Genomic DNA, 22,500 nt, shown 5'->3' with positions numbered 1-22,500 from the left:
ATTTTAGAAAATATAATCTCACAATGAATTAAAGATATCATTTATTTGAAAAGATACTTGAAAATCATATTTTCATCAAGACAATAAAACGTTTTTTAGAATCTCCTACACAATAAAGATTTTAATAATTGTTTTCTTTAAACAAAAGTTACATAATTCCAATTAGTTATTAAGCACTTTTCTCCATAGATAACATTTTTCCCATTATGTATATATATATACATATGTAATATCACACGTGACCAACTACTAGGCCTCAGATTCCTACACAACGCTAGTCACAATGCGTTTCGCATTGTTTTAAACCTTCAAATGACGCCACACCTGCTGGATATATATATATATATATATATATAATATATATATATATATTATATATATATATATATATATATATCTTATATATTATATATTATATATAATATATTATATATATATATATATATATATTATATATATATATATATATAATATATATATAATATATATAATATATATATATATATATTATATATATATAATATATATATATATCTGGAGGCGCAATGGCCCAGTGGTTAGGGCAGCGGACTCGCAGATGTAGGATCCCGGTTTCGATTACCAGACTGGGTGGTGTGAGTGTTTATTCAGCGAAAGCACCTAAAGTTCACGAGGTCCGGCAGGGTGGTGGTAGCGATCCCTGCTGTACGCTTTCGCCACAACTTTCTCTCACTCCTTCTTCTGTTGGTCTGCTCGCTTAGCCAGCGGGGTGGCGTCATTTGAAGGCTAAAATGTGACCAGCGATGTGTAGGAACATCCGATAGCCTAGTCGGTCACGGTGATATATATATATATATATATATGTATATATCAGATGTTGCTACACATCGCTGGTCACAATGTGTTTCGCATTGTTTTAGCCTTCAAATGACGCCACCCCGCTGGCTAACAGAAGAAGGAGTGAGAGAAAGTTGTGGCGAAAGCAGTACAGCAGATTTCGCAACCACCACCCTGCTGGACCCTCGTGAAACTTTAGGTGTTTTCGCTCAATAAACACTCACAATACCCGGTCTGGGAATCGAAACCGCGATCCTACAACTGCGAGTCCGCTGCCCTAGCCACTGGGCCATTGCGACTCCACACACACATACACACACACACACACACACACACACACACACACACATATATATATATATATATATGTGTGTGTGTGTGTGTGTGTTTGTGCTATTCATCATACGAAGCCCTCAATACGTACAGTGGATATTTCAGCAAAGAAATGAACAATCAGGGATAAAAACAAGAAATGAAAAGAGTGAAAAATGCAGAAAGGCTCTAAGAATTTCGATAACGCAGTGTAAGATTTAAAAATAATAAAATCCATTTATTATTTATTGCTATATTCTAGATGTTTAATTTCTTTACTGAGAACTTTTTTTTATATCCCCATAATTTAGCGGTTTGCTTAAAGAGAGCGATTGAATAAGTATCAAACGTTAAAAAAACATATAAGTATTGTAGTCAATTGGTTTAATTAAACACTTTAAGGTAGAGCTACACAATAGCCGCAGTCCAATGAATCAAATTAAGAGACGAAACTGGATTATTAGATTGAACCGGGTGGAAATATTTTTTCGATTGTTTCTTAGGTGTTTGTAGGGTGAGTGTTAGAATGAAGGAGACGAAAGCAACCACAAGTGAACTATTACTGTATATACGCACGTATGTATGTACGTATATATGTGTCAGTGTATGTGTGAATGTGTGTAGAAACAGAGAGGGGCGAGATACATATATAGATATAATTAATATAACAAAATGTTATGAACATACCTATAAACAGGCATACATTGGCATATTCATACACATACAGATATACACTACACACGCACACATCCACACACACACACACGATATATATATATATATATATATATATATATATAATACATAATTACAAGCATATATACATATATATTTTACATACACACGTATATTCATACATATATACATACATAAATACACTTGCATACACATACACACATAAGCACACGCATACATACATATGTCTACATACAAACACACATTAATACACACACACACGCACACGCATATACATATAAAAATACATACATATATATACAAACCCATATTCGAAAATACATCCGTTCATGCATACAAATGCTTATTCATTCGTACATACATACATATATACATATACATACATTATATACGAACATATTGTAATAAATATACCTGGAGGCAAACAGCCTCACAGGCAGAGAGAGACATTAGGTTTCATGCTCTCCTTGCTAGTTGCAGATTGTCTTGTCTTACCTGTGTATCGATTATATCGATTTTTCCCTCTTATATGACGAAAACCTATCTATCGATTTCTTGTCAAGCTTTAAGCCCCAAACGAAGTAGCAGTTAGGTTTGGATACTGTTATGCTAACGTCTTTTTAATCACGATTTTTGGCAGTTTACCACGGTGTGAGGTTCCACGTACATAAACACACATACAGATATATATATATATATATATATACATATAAATGTGTGTATGATTGTGTTTGTAAGTATATATGAATATGTGTGTGTATGTGTGTACGTGCGTGCGTGCGTGTGTGTGAGTGTGCGTGCATGTGTGTGTGTGTCTGTGTGTGTGCATTGAACAATAAAATCAGGAGGTATGAGTAGTGAATATATATTTATTTAACCACGTGACTTCCATAGGATTACGGCCGTTTCGCAACCCTCTTCGTATTGTATTAATTTGAGTACACAAGGAATGTGTTCATGCTTGCATTAGCAAATACGTTCACTTTTATAAAATAAACTTGTATATTCTTTTCTACTCTAGGCACAAGGCCCGAATTTTTGGTGAGAGTGCCCAGTCGATTCAATCGACATCAGTTCACAACTGGTACTTAATTTATCAAGTCCGAAAGGATTAAAGGCGAAGTCGGCTTCGGCGGAATTTGAACTAAGAACGTAGCGGCAGACGAAATACCTATTTCTTTACTACCCACAAGGGGCTAAACACAGAAAAAAAACAAGGACAGACAAACGGATTAAGTCGATTATATCCACCCCAGTGCGTAACTAGTACTTATTTAATCGACCCCGAAAGGATGAAAGTCAAAGTCGACCTTGGCGGAATTTGAGCTCATAACATAACGGCAGACGAAATACCACTAAACATTTCGCCCGGCGTACTAACGTTTCTGCCAACTCGCCGCCTTAATAAACTTGTATATTGACAAATGAATGCTGATAAAAAAAAGCTAACTCATCATAGTTACACCAAATAGTATCGGCGGCACCACATTTTATTCTACTTGCTAGTGTGGGTCTATTTGTGCAAGTGAATGTGTGTGTGTGTGTGTGTCTGCCTGTATGCGAGTGTGGGTGTCTGGATAAAAGGCTTACTTTCCAATGACTTGGTTCCTATTTCAGTCCTATAGTATGGTAGTTTGGGTAAGTAGTGTCTATAGATCCTACTAGCCGATCAATGTTTTGTGGGGAGCACATTCGTAGACGAAAACTATGTATATATATATATATATATATATATAGAGAGAGAGAGAGAGAGATTTGTGTTTGTATGCGTGTGTGAGTTTGTCCACCCATCATCGCTTGACAGTCAATGTTGGTATGTTTACGCTCGCGTAACTTAGCTGTTAGGCAAAAGACACCACTAGAATAGGTACTAGGCTTAGAATAAGTCCTGGGTCGATTACTTCCAGTAAAGGCGCTGCTCCAGCATGGGCCCAGTCAGATAACTGAAGCAAGTAAAAGAATATATATATATGCTCTTTGTGTGTGGTGCATATATAAGCATATATATTTAATGTACGTATATATAGTGTGTATGTATAATGCTTGTATATATATATATACAGGTAAGTTGGTGCAAAAAGAAAAAATAGAACTCAAAATATGATGTGATACAAGATAGAGTTTCGTAACAATGCCGAACTCTCAGATTTTGAGTCGCTTTGCTACTACTGCTAAATCTTAATATATATATATATATATATGTATATATTATGTACATATGCAGGTATGTCTGTATATATATATATATATATATATATATATATATATATATATATATATATATGATGTATATATATATATATGTATACATAGGTATATATTATAGAAGCATATATGTGCGCATTAATATATGTATGTAGGAATACGTACATGTGTGCCTGTATATATATATATATATATATATATATATATGTGTGTGTGTGTGTGTGTGTGCAATATATTTATACATATGTATACATATGTGCACATGTGTATATGTGTATATATATGCGTGTATATATGTTTGTAAAAGTATATTATGAATGTATATATGCGTAAGTGATTGCATACATGCATACTACATATTCCATATATATATATGCACACGCACACACTCATATCAATGCACATATATATATATATATATATATATATATTTAGTTATGTGTATATGTGTGTGCATGTATGTGTATCTGTGTGTGTGTGTGTGTTTGTGTTTGTGTGTGTGTGTGTGTGTGTGTGTGTGTGTGTGTTTGCTCATAGATGTGAGTTGTTTTTCCACCAAGAGACAGCTCGAAAATATCAAAAATTACAAAAATATATCAGAAAATATGAGAGAAAATGTGACTTAATACTATCACACTCTTTGGAAGACGAGAGCATATGAAAGGACTTCGATTTATAATCGATGTATTGATCTATGTATATTTTTTATGTTTGTACTCCTATATTATCCTCTGTGATTTCTAGTCTTGATATATTGTTAGTTCTATATCATTTCTGTTTTTTTTTATTATTATATTCTGTTTTTATATATTTCATTTTCTATTTTATTATCCGTCTGGATAGAATAAAAAAATTACAAGCGAAATCACGAAATTTGCTCACGGACAACTAGTTAAATTTGCCATATTCCTATGTCTACTATAGGTAGGCTTACATATATTATATCATTCCTTGATAATGTGTGAAATGAGATCCCTGTTGGCTGGCCACCGATTGAAATAAAATTTTAAGCACTTATCTTATGCAAGTTGAGCAGCTCCTATACTTTGATGCAACTGGATTTATTGAATAGACTGACGGCTTATTTCTCTGGGATTCCTCATGTTATATTGACACCTCTAATGACACCAGTAAGGTTCGAAACCGATTAAGGATGTTCATCATAATTTTCAATCTACGGAGAAATAGATAAATTTGTTATGACAGTATGTCTTAATATGAAGATTTACATATATTTTCAGGTATAACTTATAGATCGCCTTGCTTTAATCAATCCTTTACTTGTCCTGTTTCCCTCGATCGCAGGCATTACATATTAGGTTGAGTCAAAAGGTTTTTCATTTTTGAAGCTTTAATTAATAGGCGTAGGAGTGGCTATGTGGTAAGTAGCCTGCTTACCAACCACATGGTTCCGGGTTCAGTCCCACTGCGTGGCACCTTAGGCAAGTGTCTTCTACTATAGTTTCGGGCCGACCAAAGCTTTGTGAGTGGATTTGGTAGACGGAAACTGAAAGAAGCCCGTCGTATATATATATATATATATATATATATATATATATGTATGTATGTGTGTGTATATGTTTGTGTGTCTGTGTTTGTCCCCCAACATCGCTTGACAACCGATGGAGGTGTGTTTACGTCCCCGCAACTTGGCGGTTCGGCAAAAGGGAAAGTATAGAATTAGCACTAGGTTTACAAAGAATAAGTCGTGGGGTCGATTTACTCGACTAAAGGCGGTGCTCCAGCATGGCCACAGTCAAATAATGACTGAAACAAGTAAAAGAGTAAAAGACTTCGAAAAGTTACATGCGAGAAGCGTTTATTCATCAAAATATATCCCATCATATGGTACTCTCTGTTGACATCATTGTGTCAGCAGCTCGATTCCATAGCTGGTTTAGTGACAAAACTTTCCCTTCATCCTTATCTACGATGGTGAACCTCTGTCTTTGCAGGCAATGAGATATAGCTCGAAAAAAGTAGTAATCCGATGGTGCAAGTTCTGGAGTGCAGGCAGGGCAGGGCAGGGCAGCAATTCTAGGTCTTTAAGTTCCTCAGGTTTGCGCTTAGTTACATTAGCAAGTGCGCTGGGACATTGTCATACTGTAAGCTTGCCCGTCTTCGATTAACCTATGGCAAGTAGCGGGTTTTATGTACTCGCTGCAGTTGTTGAGTATAAAGGTTAGCATTCAACCAAACACTCAATATAACCTCCTGCCAAAGCAACCTTTGCAAGACAAATGATTCTGAAACCTGGCTGGAACGAAACCATTAATTTCTTTTACTAGGATTACGAAAATATATCTGTTTAAAGACTCTGTTAAAATTCGACGCCAAAAGCAGGGACTGTGGGGATTTGCTAGTGGTTATCCGCAAATGTTCATACGTCGCTGAGCCTGGTCATTGGTCAGCTCATGAGGAGCTTCTCAATAGAGTCTGTACAGAAGACCTTGCTTACGGAGGTGTCGATTGATGATACTTTGTGAAGGACCAAGTTCGGCGAGTGCTTGCGCTTGTTCAACCGTTTCAAGTTTAGGTCTTGTCTTCTACAACAGAAAGTCTCACTGACCATGCTTGGTCTTCAAGATTCGGGTCACCGTTCTTCAAATATCATGCAGTTTTGTGTCACCCGTTTATTGACAGTTCACAAGCTTTCTACATCATTGATGTCTTTTGACGCTGTCCTTGCACTCAACCTCTTTTTCTACAGGTTGCGTGGATCTAATTGCAATTTTTCACAATACATTATCAAAACTGCAAAATAAAGAATACAGAATTAATGTTGATTTGTTATATGTGAAAATAAGAAATACATAGTTCAGCAATATTTGAAAAACAAGTTGTGTCAAAAACCACGTATGAAAATCCGAAAACACTGTTGACACAAGCTGAAAGGATACACAGCTTTTTCCCGCCACCAGAGGAACATAGGACTAATGAAAAAAAGATTTATATTACTCAGAACGTCTGAAACAATATTCAAAGATTCTGAAAGCAATCATGCCCGTATAGAACAGATATACACCTACAATTATATGATGTGTGTCACTGTGTATGTGTGGGCACCCACTAATCTCTTTACATTAAGTTTCAATATTATCTTAAAGTACACCGTCTGAAAATTGTTTGTAGAAAAGCTTATATTAAAACTTTCCCCTCTTCTGAATGTTACGAGAAACAAAAAGGTATTTTCTATGTATATATATATATATATATATTATATATATATATATATATATATATATATGTGTTGTGTGTGGTGTGGTGTGTGTGAAACGATGATAGGTAAATAAGATCTCTGCCTGTTATTAATGATCTTGGACGAATGTTCTCGTTATTATTACCGCTGGAATAGTGCTGCCTGTGGCTAAACGGTACGATGCGCGAATTTTTGGGCTGCCTTGGTGCTGTTTGAGGTGTAGTCCGGTTCTATCTTTATATAATAAGGTGTTCAAGGGAATCAAAACCTGACCACCATGTTATAGAGGATATGGTGTGTGTTCCCTCTCTACATGTCACTGAATGATTCAAAGGAACACTGCAAGCTTAACAACTTGACACTAGCGTCTACGCAGGAGTTTCCAGAACGATATTGCACAAACAAATCGAACTTCATCAGGAACTCCGATTTCCGGTGTTTCCTCAGGGTTTATTATCAAAGCCGTTTCCCATAGCTAGATATGACTGCAAAGTAAAGCAGGTTTAGAATCAGAGTTTCCCTTCCCCTCGATGGGTTGCTCTCCCATAAGCAAACAAGCTCATCTGCCCGACTGTCTTATTATTGGGAGCCTGACAAGTACTACTACTCAAGGTCAGAGTGAACCTGGGAACGATAGCTGCTAAGATGTTAATCCACACTCCTCAAAACAGTGGAAGTCTCAAACCAGTGGTCTAAAATGGAATAAAACTCAACATAATACCCAAATAGCAATTTTCCTGCCAAATTCAATGAAAATATAATTTTTTGTAAATCTATCTAACCTCCAATTCTCTCCACTCACTTTCCTTGGGAGGAGCGTGGTAGTAGCCCACTCAGAGATCCTCCTTGGAATTCTATCAGAAGCAACCATCACCAATTGAAGCTATCGATATTATCCGACCATCTCTTTCTAGATCTATCCCTAGGTGTCCCGCCAGTTGGCTCTGCTTCAAGAATCCATCTAGCAATTCTTTCTTGTGATCTGATAATCACATGTCTACAGTACAGGATGTGTGACCTTTCAATGCGGAGACGTATGGAGATCATCCAACTATCTCGTTCTTGTTTTATCTCTAGGTGGCCTGTCGGTCACCTCGGCATGAAGAACCAGTTCTGAACCATTCAAAAATGTATATATATACAGATCCATAATCTTTTCTGCACAATATTCTTGAGAGGAGCGTGGAATAGAGTCCTCAGGAAACTCTTCCATAGGATTCTATCCGACTTAACTCGTTAAAATTTCTGGCTGGATTTCAAAGCGCAGGTTGCAAAGAAGGCCACAAAAAACTGCAATGTATAATGAGTTCCAATGAACAACCATCTCATGGTCCTAACGAGGGTTAACAAAAACAGAATTCGGATCTTATGTGGAGGTGTCAATTCTAAATGTATATTGCAACCTTCAGCCAGTGTTGGTAGAGTCAGCGATAAATTTTCTGCAAAGCAAATTTGAAATTTGTTGTGACACAAACAACAAGCCTGTAATGCTGTTTAAATCTTGACTTGGTATGAATAAATGAGAATGATTTTGAAAATTGCATTTATAGAAGACAAACTACATGAACATATATACATACATACATACATATATATATATATGTACACATACGTCCAAACATACATACATTCATACAAATATATTACATACAAAGTTACATGCATACATTACTTGAAAATATACATGCATACAAATACACATGCAAACATACACCTATGCATATATGCAGATGTACTTACAAACAGATGCATACATATACATTAATATATACATACATATGTACATACATACACGTACAAATGCATACAAGCACCCACATACACAAACACACGTATATATAATACACATACACGTACATATATACATATCTAATATATATATATATAATATATTATATATATATATTATATATATATATATTATATATGTACATGCATGCATACAAACATACATAAATGAACACACCCCCCACTTAGCATCATGCTTACATTTACACTTCATGATTTTAGTATTCACATTAGCAGCAGACATTTCGGCTACAAAGTTTTGAAAATTGAAATCAGGTGAGAGAAAAAAAATGTAAGCAGACATCTTGTTTTACTAAGATAATATCGATCTAAGCGTGATGCTGGTTGATGATTGAATAAAATGGGCATCAGCACTATATATATATATATATATATATATATATATATATACACACACTCACACAGGAATTTATATGCAAGATGCTACTAGTTCCATGCCTCTGAAAACACAATGGTCGGACAAGCTTGTATAGCTTGTCGTGTATTTTCAGGTCATTCAGACTGAGAGTAACGTGACTGTTCTTAGAGAAAAGGCGAGAAAGAATGGGAAAGATGATTGGAAAAAATAGTAAAAGAAAAATATAGAATGAGAAACACGAGTAAAAAAGAAAAAAAGGAAACACGGTAGTAAAGGAATTAAGTGATGCGGTGTCTACCAGTTCAATAACCGAGACTTGTCCAGAGGCTTAGATTTAATGAAAATTTTAGATCTGTAATTTGTAGATTGGTAGAGTTCTTAGATCTACAACGGATATGAGATCTTTCGGATAGACAAAGCCTGCTTCTCTTTGATACATTAACACTTGACGTTGATGGTTCTACGGTGCTTCACTTGATGCTGTGTGTTGTATTGTCAGACACTTCTCCTAGAACAGCTATGTGGTACTTAAAATCTGAAAAACTGCCTGAAAATACACGGTAAACTAATGCAAGCTTCTCAACATCGTATTTTCTGAGGCTCTAAAAGTAATAATAGATTTATGTATTTAAATATGATCTACCATTAGACAACATTTAAATTTCTCTGGATGGCATTGCTTTTTGCTGATCAGTTCATTTACGGTACAGTACATTGTATAAAAAGGTGGCGAGCTGGCAGAAACGTTAGCATGCCGGGCGAAATTCTTCGCAGTATTTCGTCTCCCGTTACGTTTTGAGTACAAATTCCGCCGAGGTCGACTTTGCCTTTCATACTTTCGGGGTCGATTACATAAGTACCAGTTACGCACTGGGGTCGATATAATCGGGTTAATCCGTTTGTCTGTTCTTGTTTGTCCTCTCTGTGTTTAGCCCCTTGTGGGTAGTAATGAAATAGGTACAGTACATTGTATAAGGAAAGAATACCTTATATAATTCTGTGTGTGCGTGTGTATGGCTGTGTTGTAGAAAGCTTGTTTCCAGCCCCATGATTTCGGATTCAGTTACACTTCGTGGTACCTTTGGTAAGTGTCTTCTACTATAGCCCAGAAACTGAAAGAAGCCCATTTCATATATATCTATATATATACATGTGTGTGTTTGTGTGTGTGTGTGTGTGTAGAGGTTGAAGAGGAACACAGGAGTTGATATGTATAAGGAAAATAAGGCAAAGTAGAAAATGCTAAAATAATTTTATCATGAAGAATATTTTAGTAGCGGTTTCAGTCTTTGCGACTTTTTCAACTAAGAGTAAAGCATGAAAAAGAATTAATTGTGAAAAAATTGAAGGAAGTTTTTTTTTTTAATATTTCCATAGCTTTCAAATGCAAGGGACATTTTCCTGTTTTCTGTGTCTCTGTATCTCATTTTTTTTACTCTTGTAAGGGCCTGGTAGGAAGTAGCAGGTAGTAGCAGTCCAAATATTTTATATGAATTCTTGGTTTTCATTGTTTAAGCCGCAGTATTAGCTGCGGAAGGAGGCGGGAATGAAAAAGAAGAGGAAGAAGAAGAAGGAGAAAGAGGAGAAGAAAAAAGGATGAGGAGGAGGAGAAGAAGCAGAAGTAGTAGTAGAAGAAGAAGAAGAAGAAGGGGAGAAGGAAAAGAAGAGATAGAATAATAAAAATGCGGGGGTGATATATGACTCTTTGCTAATGCACTGATTACAGATTGCGTCGTCCCTGAACTTATAGAGGGGAAAACGTCTGAAGTTGGGTCGTTTGTTAGTGGCGTAAATGTCGATGTGTTCACTGAATGGCATTTTTCTGTATTCCCGAATTTTGATCTGGTATCGATGGAGGAACATTCTTTGAGGTAGACTCTTTTTGGTTTGGCCTATATATTGCTCTCGACACCAGAGCAAGCTAATACATATATTACGTTCTCTGAATCACATGTGAAGTTTTTCACTGTAAAACGTTGATCCCGTTTGAAAGAAAACTTCAATCCCTCAACTAGGTTGACGCATATACTATAGTTAGGTCTTCTGCATTTTTTACTGATGGCTTCAGTGTTGTTGTCGAGCATACTTGGGCTTATGTTAGGAAACCGTTCATAGATTTGGATTGTCTTTTGTTCTTTATGATGGTGTGCATTTGGATGATTAAATGCATTCTGTGGTCCCTTTTTAGTAAGGGAATGTTCGGGAGGATGGTGTCGAACGCTTCATTGTTAAGAGGGTTGTGTATGGAGATGTATGGTAGGGCTTTTGGTTGTAAATCCTTCTTTAGTTTGGTATGCCTGAGTTCGTCGATGTTGAGTTGTACGGCACTCTGAAAGCCTATATCAATTAGTGATGGTGGGTAGTTCCTGGTAATGAGTGTATCCTTTAGTTCATGTAGTCGTTTGTCCCTGGTGCTTGCATTAGAAACTATAGTACAAATCCTTTTGCTAGGTTGAAAGTGATATTCATTCTAGTGTGTCTGGGGTAGTATGAGTTGAACGGTAGATATTGCTTGGAGTCTGTGGGTTTATAGTATATATCTGTTTCTATTTCGTTGTTAGATTTCTATATGAGGATGTCGAGGAAGGGCAGTTGTAGCTGGCTATATCCCATCGTAAATTGAATGTTTACATCATGTCCATTTAGAAGTGCTTGAAATTTTTTAAGTCTCTCTATACCTTCATGTCAAAGAATGAAACAGTCACCCAGATACCCCTTCCATTTATTTTTTATGTAGAGTGAGAATGGGTAAGTGTACTTTTCTAGTACCTTACGATAAAGGCTATCCACCAATGCGGTGTTGAGCACTCAATTTCCTCGCTTGACATTTACACACACACACACGCACACACACACACACACACACACATAGCTGTGCGAGAGTACGACGCCCTTGGCGAAAATGGACTTGAATACTACATATATATATAGTAGCGGTCTGGGTAAGTGAGGTAATTTGTGCTAGTTACACAGTTCATTTATTTGATAGTTCAAAGCTTACAGTTCGAGTAAGCGTGTTGGATTGTCGGTTCGTAAAATATTGTTGTTTACGTTACATGTGGTTACTGTCGTTTGTTTCGATCGTGTTGCCGTGTATTCGTTTATCCGGCGACGAAAATCGTGCGAAACTCACATTGGTTATTTGACAATTTCTGCGTCATGGAAAACCTATTAGCCGCAGTAGTACTGCTTCAAGAGAAACAACAGGAAGAACTACAGGAGTTGCAAAAACAAATATAATAACAACAACAAGAACAATTAACTGAATTACTGTCGACGAATTCCGAAAATCCAGTAAGCTCGTTTACGCCAGACGGTATGACTAACTCAATATCTTAATTTACGTATAATCCGGAGGAAGGTGTTACGTTTCCCGCGTATAATACAAGACACGAGGAATTTTTTAACAAATAGTACAAGTCACGGTCGGAGGAGCAGAAATTAAGGATTTTACTACGCAAGGTAGCTCCAGCCGAACATGAGAGTTACTGTAACTTTATTCTACCCCAAAATTCAAGTGAGATTAGTTTCCAAGAAACTGTTAAAACTGCTTCGAAAATTTTTTGTGATAGAAGTTCATTATTCAACACCAGAATGGAATGTTGGAATTAACAAGACATGAGGAAGAGAATTTTTACCACCTAAGCCGTATTAGTCAACCGTATGTGCGAAAATGTCAAACTCCAGGATGCCATTCAGTATATGTTCAATTCACTTATCTTCGTGCACGGACTTATAGTTCCTGAAGACAGAGAAATTCAGGTAAGGATTTTCTCGAAAATGGAGCAAGCGAATCAGAAGAATGTTAGACTATGGTAAATCTTAAGCATGATGTGAAAAAAATACAAGATAAAGACTCTACAAAAATTCAAATGTGTCTTCCCTGGAAGGACAATAAAAAAGTGTCGGGCCGCAAGATGTGTCATAGAAGCATACTCCACAAAAATGATTGTCCGTTTAAAAATAAAAGGTGATATAGTCGTCAGAGGCTGGGACACAGGAGTTCTCATTGTAGAACAAGAATACAAGGCTCAAACACAAAATGTTCTAAGGTGTTTTCAGAGCAGAATGATTGCGATGGAAAAACAAGAAACTTCACGCACGTAAAAATAAATGATGTGAATACCAAATTACAGTTAGACACAGGTAGTGACATCTCAATTATAAACGCGGATACATGGAAAAAATTGATAAGCCATGATTACGTAAAACAGGGAAAATAATGCATGGTGTAACGGGCGATAAATTACATTCCATTGTCAAAACATGTATCGACGTCACATTTCGAAGAGAAACACGCGAAGCAAACTTATTCATTGGAACACGAAATCTCAAAAGAAGAGATGTTGTGCGAGAATACGACTCTCCCTGGCGAGAATGGACTGAACCACTCCATGTAAATAGCAGCGGGTTGAGTAAGTGAGGTAGATCGTGTTAGTTCCACATTTCGTGTGTTTGTTAGTTCAAAGTTTAGAGTTCGAGTTAGCGTGTTGGATTGTGGTCCTTACACGATTGTTGTTACGTGAGGTTATTGCCGTTTTGTTTCGATTATATGTTATTACACTGCTGCAGTGTATTCGTGTATCAATAAGGGTATAACACACACACACACACACACACACACGCACATATATATATATATATATATATATATATAATATATATATATAATATATAGGGAGAGTTTACGAAAAAAAACACAAAAGGCGAAGACAGGTGGTGTAAAAACAAACAGATATTAGTATAACGCTGAGGAATAGAAAAAGTATTTTACGTTTCGAGCCTACGCTCTTCTACAGAAAGGGACACAGAAAGAAACAAGGAGAGAAAGAAATGTGTACACACACACACACACACACACACACACAACACACACACACCCTCACAAACAGTATTAAGGATTCGTGAGAGGATCCGGTACTTAAATGAAAGGCAGCAGGTTGGGTCGAATTAAAATGTAAACACCACTTTTAGTCGAACAAATATTTCACTGGATGTACTGAAGTACATCCAGTGAAATATTCAGGTTATGCCTACAGAGAATTTAACCCTTACGAGTATTTAATGCCATGGCACTGATCCAAAGCACACATTGTATCGGTCGTTCAGTGTTTGATGCACTTCAGGATTGTAAACAAATAAATAAATATCAAACAATGGATAAATGTCAGTTTATTACAACTGTTTCTAACACATTTTTAATAGATGTATGAGTAAATTACTTCACAAAAAAAAAAACGCTTTTGATCAGATGATACATAGAATTTCAAACACGAGAAGAACAATTCATAAACAGTGGGAACACACCGACTCCAGCCCAAGCTGGCCTGAATGAGATAACAGAAGTGTAGCTATAATTATCATTAAAAGAGCTTAATTCCTTAATATGCTGTTGAATTTATAAATAGTCTCTGACTATTTCCTTTTTTCTCACTAGACCGCTGGTAGCAAAATAATTTCTGCTGAATTTTTTGCTACCCTATATTGATTAATTATGAATTTTCTGTTTAATTCCGAAATGGAATCGGCAGCTTATATTTGCTGCCGATAAATTGGCGCGAGTACGATGATTTTGAAAATTTTAGGTTAGATATTGCCGAGCGGTAGTGGTGCTGCCTCGTGTAAATATCTCTCCCTCCTGGCTTACTTTACTGATGAATCTGTTGGCCTATGGAAGATTAGCTTGATTTAATTTAATCAGGCTGATTTACCATTAAAAAACGATGAAACAATGCATTGTATAAAGTGAAACAGGGTAAATGTTTTTTAATTTTCTGTTATTTCTAGTGGTTGAACGGCCTATTATGGCCGTTCCTTAATTTGCTGTTGAATTTATAATAGTCTCTGACTATTTCCTTTTTTCTCACTAGACCGCTGTAGCAAAATAATTTCTGCTGAATTTTTTGCTACCCTATATTGATTAATTATATATATATATATATATATATATATATATATATATATATATATATATATATATATATATATATATATATATATAATATATATACACACATACATACGTGTATCTATGTATATCTTTTCTCTCTTTTACTTGTTTCAGTCATTCGACCGTGGCCGGCCATGCTGGAGCACCGCCTTTAGTCGAACAAATCGACTCCAGGACTTATTCTTTTGTAAGCCTAGTACTTATTCTATCGGTCTCTTTTGCCGAACCGCTAAGTTACGGGGACGTAAACACACCACCATCGGTTGTCAAGCGATGTTGGTGGGGGGACAAACACAGACACAGAAACATATACACATATACATATGTATATCATATATACGACGGATCTCTTTCAGTTTCCGTCTACCAAATCCACTCACAAGGCTTTGGTCGGCGCGAGGCTATAGTAGAAGACTGAACCCAGAACCATGTGGTTCGTAAGCAAGCTACTTACAGCACAGCCACTCCTGTATGTATTCAAAATAAAACGAAGGAATATTTACATTTGTATCTCAGCAGCTACCGGTTTCGATTATTTTAAAAAGACGTGCTATTCATGCTGATATTAAATTAAACATAATTCAGACGAATAAAATATAAATTATACGAACCATCCATAACATCGTTTCTGGAATTTCACGCGTTTTTCTTATAAAAAACCCCACAAGGTGGTGTATTTAATTTTCTTCTGTTGCTGGGCTGTTTACTGCTGTAACAACCAGCTGTTAGTGGTAGTAGATGGAACAGCAGCAGCTAGATTTCTCACTGGCAATAATACTTGTCCATTTAGCTATTAGCAGTCATTGTAGTGACTTTAACAAAGGATGCAGTTGTGTTGGCGGTGGTTATCTCCCTTGCTCATCCACAAGAATTTCTACGCGGTTGGTATTTGTTATGAAGCATATTTCTTTTCTACGCTTTGTCATTAAGCCATACTATTGCTAAATTGAGATGGAGTGAAAATCATAAAATTCTGTTATTTCTTGCCTGCACACGCGTCTCTTTGTCCACTAACTCCTAGTTGCCTGTATTCCTGCATTTAATTTTCGATCTACACAGAATCATGTGTTGACGTAAAACGTTTTTCATCTGTCCAATGTAATGTTTCTCATATTCAACGCGTGTTATCGCATAGATTAGGTTTTCAGATGCACAGGTAAAGTTATTTTGTATTGTAAAGAGTTTGACTTGTTTGAAATGGATATCTGATCCCGCTGTCAGATGAAATCATATACCTAAGTTGGGTCCTCAGTATTTTTACTGCTGGTTTTTGTTATTATTAGATGAAGTATTTTTTCATCGATTTTGTTTTTTATTGGTAGTCTTTTGATCTCTATGATGGTATGTGTTTGGGGGATTTGATTCAGACTGGTTCTTTCTACATTAGCGATGTGTTATTGCATATGATCTTGCAGGCCCCATTGTTTTGAGGGTCTTATGTGGGAATTATACGGTAGAACTTACAATTTCAATTTATTTCTTTGTTTTGTTTGTCTTAGATCCTAGATATTGAATTTCGTTGTATTCTATTATTGGTTTAGGCTTGTGGGAAAATTCTAAGAATTGTAAACTGAAGTTCTTGGAGTGTTATGTCACGGATCCTTGTATCAGATACTATTGTAGAAATCCTTTTGAGGGGCATTCAGTTTTGTGTTTCGGGAGGCATGAACGAAAGATATTCTTTGGGCTTCGACAGCTTATAGTAAATGTTAGGATCTATTTAGTTGCTGACTTTCTTTATAATGATGTCTAAAATATGAGAGTTGTTCATGGCTATATTTCATGGTGAACTGAATATTCAAAACCTACATACACACAGGTTAATGATATAGTGTACATATCTCTAAACAGTTAATGAATATGCGTATATTCACCCATGCCTGTGTATCCGAAATACTCTTCTTTACGAAAAGTTACCCACACACATGGATAATATACATTTGCATGTCTGTTTATAAGTCTGGGAATATAAATATATATATATATTTTAAACGCAACTTATGTTGAAAGTTAACAATCAAAGTTTGCTTTAGAAGCGTTGAGATGCAATGAAATACAGATAAGGATATAATTTTATTTTCAAGGCCGCCGACAGATTTTTCTGCAAAATATGGATAGTTTATCCTGTTCATGCTGTTATTAGCATTATCCTGCGTTTGAGAATAGAATTATTTCCTCATCTGTAGATATATATATATATATATATGTGTGTGTGTGTGTGTGTGTGTGTGTGTGTGAGTGTGTGTTGTGTGTGTTTGTGTTGTGTATGCGCGTGGTTGTGTGTGTGTGTGTGTGTGTGTGTTTGTGTTGTGTGTGTGTGAGTTTGTGTGTGTGTAAGATGAGGTGTTAGGTTTTTTTGCACTTACGATCGCGAGATCGTAGTTTCGATTCTAAGTGAGGAAGCATTTTGTTCTTGTACATTTCTCACTACTTCAGTTCACTCAGCTGTAATTGGACATTCCTGCGTGGTCGGGCATCTGGTATATCTCGTATAGGGGAGTCATCGTTTGCCAACCTAGCCAGTACGGTGGCATCAATCAAAAGCTACAACAATGCGTGGAAGCACATAATGACCAGTATTTACTTGTACTTGTACTTGTGGCGAGATTCACCCTGGGCGGGTTGAGTTGGCTTCTTCTACCACCCTCGAGGCATCTCGAACCATGGCAGTGGAAGAAGTTTCGTGGGAATATGAATTTCACAACAATCCCGCATGTAGAGACATCCTGTTTGCCGCAGATTGTCCGCAGACGCAGGGACAGAACGACCGAGGAGCCGCCGGTTGCCGAAACAGACACTCCGAGGATTTTCACCAGAGCCCCGTCTGCCGGGTTGTGGCCCTAATACCACCCGGTATCCGCCTTGGGTGGTCCTACCAGGAACCGAAGCTCCCGACGGCATAGCTCTGACTACCTGTTCCAACGTTCCGACCATGGTGAGGGGGGATGGACTTTGGGGACCATCGGTGTATTACAACATCCAATAATTTGAACCGTGTTCATGTTAAGATAATTATTACATACGAAATTATAAACTTTAGAGGGAAATAGTTCTTTATTCTAACTTCATTAATTCCCCTAGATTTGATATTCTAAAATATCTTATATAACAATGTCTGCTTAAAATTTACTATATAGTTTTCAGTTCGTATCCAAATTTCATATCCAAAGTTCATATCCAAATATTCACAATTCAGCTTCTGTATGTTCCTGTTGTATTAGCCATCTTTTATGCTTGATGAAACTAAAGTATGTCCAGAATCTTTGTATCTGTATTTATGGCAAATGTTTGTATAGTGAGAATGCTGCTGTACAACCAGGCTGTGAAGCAGCTCTATAGGAGTTTCGGCCTCTTCCCTCCGCCCCATCGTGGTGCCCATCGATGTAGACCAAAACTCCAACACAACAACATGACCATTGTTGTGTTAGGTATTTCTATCATCTTCAGTGATCGTTCTTGCTGCAGAACTCGTCCTCTTGAGCAAGATGGGATAGTTGCTTTTTCAGCGGCCTACAATTATCTGACATCTTTTATCTACTCCGCAGTTAGTCCAAAACACTTGAGTGTTAAGTGAATCCTAGTTACAGCAAATTCCCAAAAACCTATCTCTAGAGGAGAGCATATTTCTTTCCATCCGCCTTTTTTATGATAAGCTATAAGGATGTGGGAATAGATTTTGGATAAGCTATAAGGATGTGGGAAACTTTGCTTGTTATTTCTGGTAGATCTCTGAAATTCGCCATCTTTTGATAATGTAAATTGTTCGTGCAAGATGTGTCATCGTTATAAAATGTTTGCTTTCGTTGAGAGTAAATCGGTAGTTTTTATAAGTCACACACTTAAATCTATTTTTTTCTGTTTTTTTTTTCCGATATCAATTACCTTATCGACTTTACTTCAAAATCTTCATTTATTTACTGAGCGAAATCACCAGTTAAATTCTAAAGAATGACCTCATTTTATTTTGTTTGCATTAGAAAAAATAAGAACAGCAATAAAAACTTGGTTTAATGAATTATAGAAAAATTCTTCTTAATGTTTTATTTTAAATATCTCACAAAGACAGAATCTCTAGTAAGGTGGAGAGAATAACAGATGACCTGACAAGAGGTTTGAAATATATATTCAATCATCGGTAAAATGAAGTGTTTGTGGCCAAGAAAACTCAATTCTCAAATGACTTCACAGTAAATAATAAAACGATGCAAAATTAATTAGCCACGCTCAGTGATGCAACATAACACTTATATATATCTTATATATAAATATCTTATAATGAGTCCATCCATCTTCTACACCCACAATTCCTGGGAAAATTAAACGGTAGAGTCCTCGGGAACTGCTTATCAGAAACAACCGTCATTATAATTTCCGGCTGGATTCTTGAGCGTGACCAACCGTTTCGTTCTTGGTCTTCTCCTAGGTCTCCTGTCGTCTGACTTAGCGTAAAGAATCTGTCTAGCGATTCTTACCTGTGACATTCTAATCACATATCTGTAGTAAGGGAGCTGGGACCTCCCGATGCGGAGAGGTATCACCTCGACATAGAGAGATTCCTTGAAACTATTGACGTTATCCAACCATCTTATTCCTCTCAGTCTCCTATCAGTTGGCTCGGCTTCAAGAACCAGGGCTGTGACTTCTCAATGCGAAGTAGTAATGGCTCGACATCGATAGACTCCCTAATCTCCGAGCTATGCAACCTCTCGAATAATGATACTCTAGGGACTCATCAGAAGATTCATCTTTCGGTTTCTTGCATTCGCAATCACGCGCTTTCGGTCCTTACTCTACAATCATGACCATGCATGAGGATAGGCACGAAAACCGAATTAGTTTGGCTTTGCTTTTTTTTTCTACGTTTACCAAACTCTCCTCTTCATAGGACCAAATGCTGACGCTGAGGCATTACTATGCGAGCACATGCAATTCCATGACGGAAGGTCCACTGATCTTCAGCTAGCTGGGGCATGACAATCTTCTTACAACCATTTCCTAGATATCTAGCGTAGACTAAACTGAGCGGCTCAACAAAGAGATTCCTCCATAATTTGAATTTTTTGTCGTTTCCCTTCTTTGAAATTGGAATTACACTCTTGGATTGTTATTGCATTGTTTTCCTAGTGAAAGCTCTGAGGCCCATCCCAAGGGAAGACTGTGGGGTTAAATTGAACTCTGACTTTACGACTGACCATTAAAGAATGTTGGCAGACCATCCGGCGACTTCGTGACAAGAATTCCTCTCCCACACATACCGTTAAAAGTTTGCATAGGGTCTTTCTCTCTACTGCAGCCATGTTGATGTACAATTTTGAAGGGTTTTTAATTAAACGAATCTGCCCCAGGAATTATTTTTACTTTTGTTATGGGTTTGGTATTTAATATATTGGATACTGATACCGAACGGTAAGTTACGTAAACAAATCAACGTCGTTTTTAGAGCGGTTATGGAGGACTCCTCATTTATATATATATATATATAATATATATATATATTATATATATATATATATATATAATATATATATATATATATATTCATATATATACGTATATATATATATATATATATATATATATATTATATATATATATATATATATATATATATGTATACATATATATATATATGGTCGGCTTCTATCAGTTGCCCTCAACTTAACCCATTCAAAAGGATTTGGTTGACTTGGATGTATAGTAGAATAACTTGCCCAAGGTACCCAGGTGGTTTGGAAACAAACTGCTTATCACACAAACTCTTTATTCGAAATAAATATACTTGATATAACATTGTACATCGTTGGTGATTCTACACTTATATCCCAGATATGTTCTGTATTAGCCTTCAAAAGATTTTTCACGCTTCTAAAGATGGATTTTGATTATATATATATATATATATTATATATATATACTCTGTGTGTGTATGCCTTTGTGTCTGTATTTGTTCCACTATCAGTTGGTGTGTTTACGTCCCCCCGTGACTTGACGGCTCGATAAATGAGACTAACAGAATAAGTACCATGCTTTAATAAAGTAAGTTCTGGGGTCGACTTGTTCGATTAAAATCCCTTCAAGGCGCTGCCCCAGCGTGGCCATGGTCAGATGAGTGAAACAAGTAAAAGATAAAAGAATTGGAAAAGGTTAACCACGATTTTCATCATGTTTTAGGAACATAATTACTTTGTAATTAATAGGTTACTTATTACTAATCAATAGTTATTCCTTGATATTCGATGACCGGATGACAATTACTCAGGATACCCCAATGCAATTTGCAGTTTTGTTTAATCAATGCCTTAACAACTTCGGGTTATCTCTCTCTATGTATATATAAACGGCAAAATGTCTGTCTGTGTGTGTGTCCTTTATACAAATCCACAATTTTTCAGTTAGAGGGCTCGTACTTTCTATGGCCATTTAAAACCGTCCAAGGGTGGTCGTGCACATCTATACATTTCCCCAGTCACCCCGCAAAGCTATTAAAAAATCAATAGAAGTGACTCTTTGGTGAATTTTCTATCCAAGACCCAATCAAAATGCCCGAAACTTGATGCGCCAATTGAATGCCAGCTAGCTGTATGTGATTGGTCGGAGATTTGGACAGTATACGGGTGTATGTGCGCACGCACGCAGCTGTATATGCATGCACTAGCGTTGCCGGGTCATAGTGCTAGTACAATATAAACCGGCTGGTCATGGTTAAGTTTAATAGGATAGGACTATTTTCTATTTCCTGTTTTGTGCCTGGTCATATTACGATGGTTATATATATATATATATATATAATATATATATATATATATATATATATAACATGTGGAGGCGCAAGGCCCAGTGGTTAAGGCAGCGGACTCGCAGTCGTAGGATCGCGCTTTTGATTCCCAGACGGTGTTGTGAGTGTTTATTGAGCAAAAACACCTATAGTTCCACGGGGCTCCGGCAAGGGGTGGGGAGGCGATCCCTACTGTACTCTTTCGCCACAACTTTCCCTCACTCCTTCTTCTGTTGGCCTGCTCGTTTAGCCAGCGGGGTGGCGTCATTTGAAGACTAAAACAATGCGAATCGCGATGTGTAGCAACATCTGATAGCCTGGTCGGTCACGTGATCATGAGATATATATCTATCTATCTATCTATCTATCTATCTATCTAT

The 22,500-nt window shown here is 36.6% G+C and overlaps 1 protein-coding gene across 2 annotated transcripts in view; it reads left to right on the top strand.

Moving 5' to 3' along the window:
- The window catches only part of LOC115222654 (carboxypeptidase M-like), a 75,832-nt gene that overhangs the window by 51,981 nt on the left and 1,351 nt on the right, over positions 1-22,500 (top strand). Inside the window, exon 7 of one of the 2 annotated variants that reach the window (XM_036511582.1) lies at positions 2,846-2,987. The exons of the other annotated variant lie outside the window; for it this stretch is intronic. Within the exon in view, the coding sequence (XP_036367475.1) occupies positions 2,846-2,916 (71 nt within the window). The 3' untranslated portion in view covers positions 2,917-2,987. Of the gene's footprint in view, positions 1-2,845; positions 2,988-22,500 lie in introns of those variants that run through there. 2 annotated transcript variants of the gene reach the window in all.

Source organism: Octopus sinensis, linkage group LG20 (genome assembly GCF_006345805.1).
Source record: "Octopus sinensis linkage group LG20, ASM634580v1, whole genome shotgun sequence".
NCBI lineage: Eukaryota > Metazoa > Mollusca > Cephalopoda > Octopoda > Octopodidae > Octopus > Octopus sinensis.
Note: the sequence above shows the minus strand (reverse complement) of the source record. Positions and strands in the feature narration are given on the sequence as shown.